The sequence below is a fragment of the Chlorella variabilis genome, assembly GCF_000147415.1.
Source record: "Chlorella variabilis unplaced genomic scaffold CHLNCscaffold_8, whole genome shotgun sequence".
Classification (NCBI taxonomy): Eukaryota; Viridiplantae; Chlorophyta; class Trebouxiophyceae; order Chlorellales; family Chlorellaceae; genus Chlorella; species Chlorella variabilis.
Genome location: NW_005435080.1, coordinates 1168926 through 1172003, shown reverse-complemented (window position 1 = coordinate 1172003; position 3078 = coordinate 1168926). Strand labels below are relative to the sequence as shown.

The following is a 3078-nucleotide window of genomic DNA, read 5'->3' as shown; positions in this document are numbered from 1 at the left end:
CTGGCTGCTGGGCCGCTTCACCGAGCCTGCCGCCTGGCTCAGCGCCCGCCTCGCGTACACGCGCACCGCAGGCAAGGCCGGGGCGGCCGCGCTGTCCTGCCTGGCCCTCCTCCCACGCACACCACACCACACCACACCAGCTCTGGCTACATTACGTGATGTGCCACCACCCACCCATCAGCCTGCCAGCTTTGCTGCCTCCCTCCCCAACCTGCAGCCGTGTGGAGCATGGTGGGTCACATGGTGGGTCTGGGCGACCGGCACGGTGAGAACATCCTGGTGGACTGCTGCAGCGGGGACGTGGTGCACGTAGACTTCTCCTGCCTCTTCGACAAGGGGCTCACGCTGCAGAAGCCGGAGATGGTGCCCTTCAGGTGGGCGGGTGGTTTGTGTGTGTGTGTGTGTGTGTGTAGGTGTGTAGGTGTGGGTGTGTGGTTTGTGAGCGGGGGACACGTCCAACGGCCCCAGGGTGGGTGCGCGGCGGCGCGGGGGCCTCCACCACGTGCCGGCTGCGGCTTGCGTGCCGCGAGGAGTGGAGGAGGCACCTGCCTCTGCCGCATGCATGCTTCCCTCCCCTGACCCCTGCCCTCCCACCCCCCCTCTCTCCCGCCCGCAGGCTCACACAGAACGTGATTGACGCGTTTGGTGTGTCGGGGGTGGAGGGCGTTTTCCGGCGGGTGTGCGAGATCACGCTGTCGGTGCTGCGCCAGCACAAGGGCTCCATACTGAGGTGCGGGCGGGAAGGGTGGGTGGGGGTGGTCGGCTGGGCTGCTGGCGCGGATGCCTGGGCAGGCGGCAGGGAGACGCTGGCCTGGCCCCCAGGCCTGCAGCTGGCGCTGGCTCGCCGCGCGGTTGTCAGCCACCATGTGTGCATGACCGCCCACCCCACTCAACACAGCGACCCTCACGCATACACACACATGCACACCCATCGCTGCCGCAGCGTGATGGACACCTTTGTGCACGACCCTCTGGTGGACTGGGCGCGCAACCACCAGGGAGGCTCGCGCGCCGCCGGCGACGAGGGGGCCGACAACCCGTATGCCAAGGATGCTCTGGCCACGATCGAGGGTGGGTGGGCAGAGGGTGCGGGTGTGTGCGGCGGGGTTTTGGCGTAGCCGTGTGTGGGGGCTGCGTGTGCCTGCCTACACTGGCAGGCCCAAGCAAGGCCGCCTGCTCAGCCTGCTCGGCCCTCCCTCCCTCACGGCCGCGCCCCGCTGCGTGCGCTGCCGCCTCCCCGCCGCAGGCCGGCTGAAGGGCACGCTGCTGGGGGTCAGCTCCCGCCCCTGCATGCCGCTCAGCGTGGAGGGGCAGGCGCACCGCCTGATTGAGGAGGCGGCATCCAAGGACAACCTGGGGGCCATGTACATCTGGTGGTGAGCACGGCTGGCTGGCTGGCTGGGGCCTGGGCGGGGCAGGCGTGGGGCGGGGCAGGGCGTGAGCTGGGCATGGCGTGAATGGGCGAGTGCGGGACAGCGCAGCCGGGCTGCCGCTGGGGATGGCGGGGCCGCTGGCTGAGTGGGCGGGGCCGGCGACTTGCGCGGGTTGGGGGGGCCAGCGCAAGTGGGCGGCGAGCAGGCGGCAGCTGAGTGGCGCCGCCTGGCCTGGCCTGCAGGATGCCGTGGATGTGAGGCGGGGGAGGCAGCAGCCGCAGGCAGGCGCCCAGTGGCGCGTGGCCCTGCATACAAGCGCGCCATGTATCATTTTCGTAGCTGAACACATACAGACCCTTGTCCTACCAGAAAACAGATTCATGCCAGTCAGATTAGCCCACAAGACATTGATGAGACGCCATTAGAACTGTTTCTGCACCTCTTTGAGTGCTCGATTCTTGCCTGATCTGCAATTCATTGTAAAATGAAAGAAGCGCCCGTGCTGCAACACAGGCAGCCAGCGCCAGCACTGGAAGGGCACTGGAAGCAGGGCGGACACAAGGTGAAGTGTGGGCAGCTGGCAGAGAGCGCCAACGGCAGCAAGTGAAAGCAGCAAGTGAAAGCCAGGCTTGGGATTTCCGACTGCCTTCCTTGTTCTATGTTTCATGATGGTTGCAAGAAGAATGTATGAATGTAGCGCTTCTTAACCAATGCGTGGAGAACAGTGTGGGAAGCATCGCAGGGCGGCGCGCGCTCATGTGACCCCCGCTGCTGCTGCCGGTGAGGCGAACGCCACCGCCTGCTGCTGCTGCCGCGCCGGCGAGGCGCCATACTGTTGCAGGGGCTGCTGCATCAGCATCTGCGGCTGGTATAGCGGCTGCTGCACCTGCACAAACTGCTGCTGCTGCAGGAACCCGGCGGCAGGCAGCTGCGCCGCCTGCCGCGCGCTCTGCCGCACCGGCATGCATGCCGCCGCCGCCACCGCCGCATGCCCTCCGAGCCCCTGCAGCGCAAACGGTGCCGCCGCGGCCGGCACGGCCAGCAGCCCCGCCTCCCGCCGCCGCTGCAGCTCGCGGTAGGCGTCCAGGCTGGCATAGGGCAGGCCGGTGTGAGGGTCGCGGTACCGAGCGGGCTGGCCGGTGACGGCGCACAGCAGGCGCGGCGCGGGCGGCGGCGCCACCTGCGCCCGCATCTCATCCGGCATCGCCATGTTGCGCACCTCCAGCGTGCTCTGAGGGCGGGCGGGGCGGGGCATGCAGGGGCTGGGGCTGGGGCTGGATGGCGGGCAGCGTGCGGCGGGCAGCTGCACTCCTCGTGGCAGCCATGCCTGGCGCCGGAGCAGCCCGCCTGGGACAGTGCACCCAATGGCAGGGTGCCTGCCGGGTGAGCCGTACGGGCACCTGCACCCACACCCGCCCAGCCCGGCAGCGACAGCGCCGCGGCTCACCATCTCTGCCTGCCCGACCTTCCTCGACTTCCACCGCACCATGGGCCCCGCATACCGCTTCTTCTGCACCTGCGCCTTCTTCCTCGTCTCCTCCTCTATCGCCACCAGCACCTGCGCCACAGCGGGGGCAGCGGGGAGGGCTCATGGGTGCCCGTGGTGCCGCTCCACGCTGCTGAGAAAGAGGCTGCCAGGCAGCCCTCGCTAGGCCTCGCCATGGCATCCTGACAGCGACGATACCCCCCAGCAACACGCCCCAGC

General features: G+C 68.7%; 2 protein-coding genes across 2 annotated transcripts in view; one reads left to right on the top strand and one right to left on the bottom strand.

Annotated features, from left to right (window-relative positions):
* Position 1: 1 nt before the first annotated feature.
* CHLNCDRAFT_22364 (hypothetical protein) lies at positions 2-1380 on the top strand (the record flags this gene model as incomplete). The annotated part of the gene is made up of 5 exons (XM_005848450.1): positions 2-93; positions 228-374; positions 617-730; positions 944-1071; positions 1247-1380. Coding segments are annotated over 5 exons (615 nt in total), but the record flags the coding sequence as incomplete, so codon positions are not given.
* A 747-nt stretch (positions 1381-2127) lies between these two features.
* The window catches only part of CHLNCDRAFT_144994 (hypothetical protein), a gene marked incomplete at both ends in the record, with an annotated part of 2376 nt that continues 1425 nt past the window's right edge, over positions 2128-3078 (bottom strand). Inside the window, 2 exons of the mRNA XM_005848259.1 lie at positions 2128-2604; positions 2821-2931. Of these exons, the coding sequence (XP_005848321.1) occupies positions 2128-2604; positions 2821-2931 (588 nt within the window). The remainder of the gene's footprint in view (positions 2605-2820; positions 2932-3078) is intronic.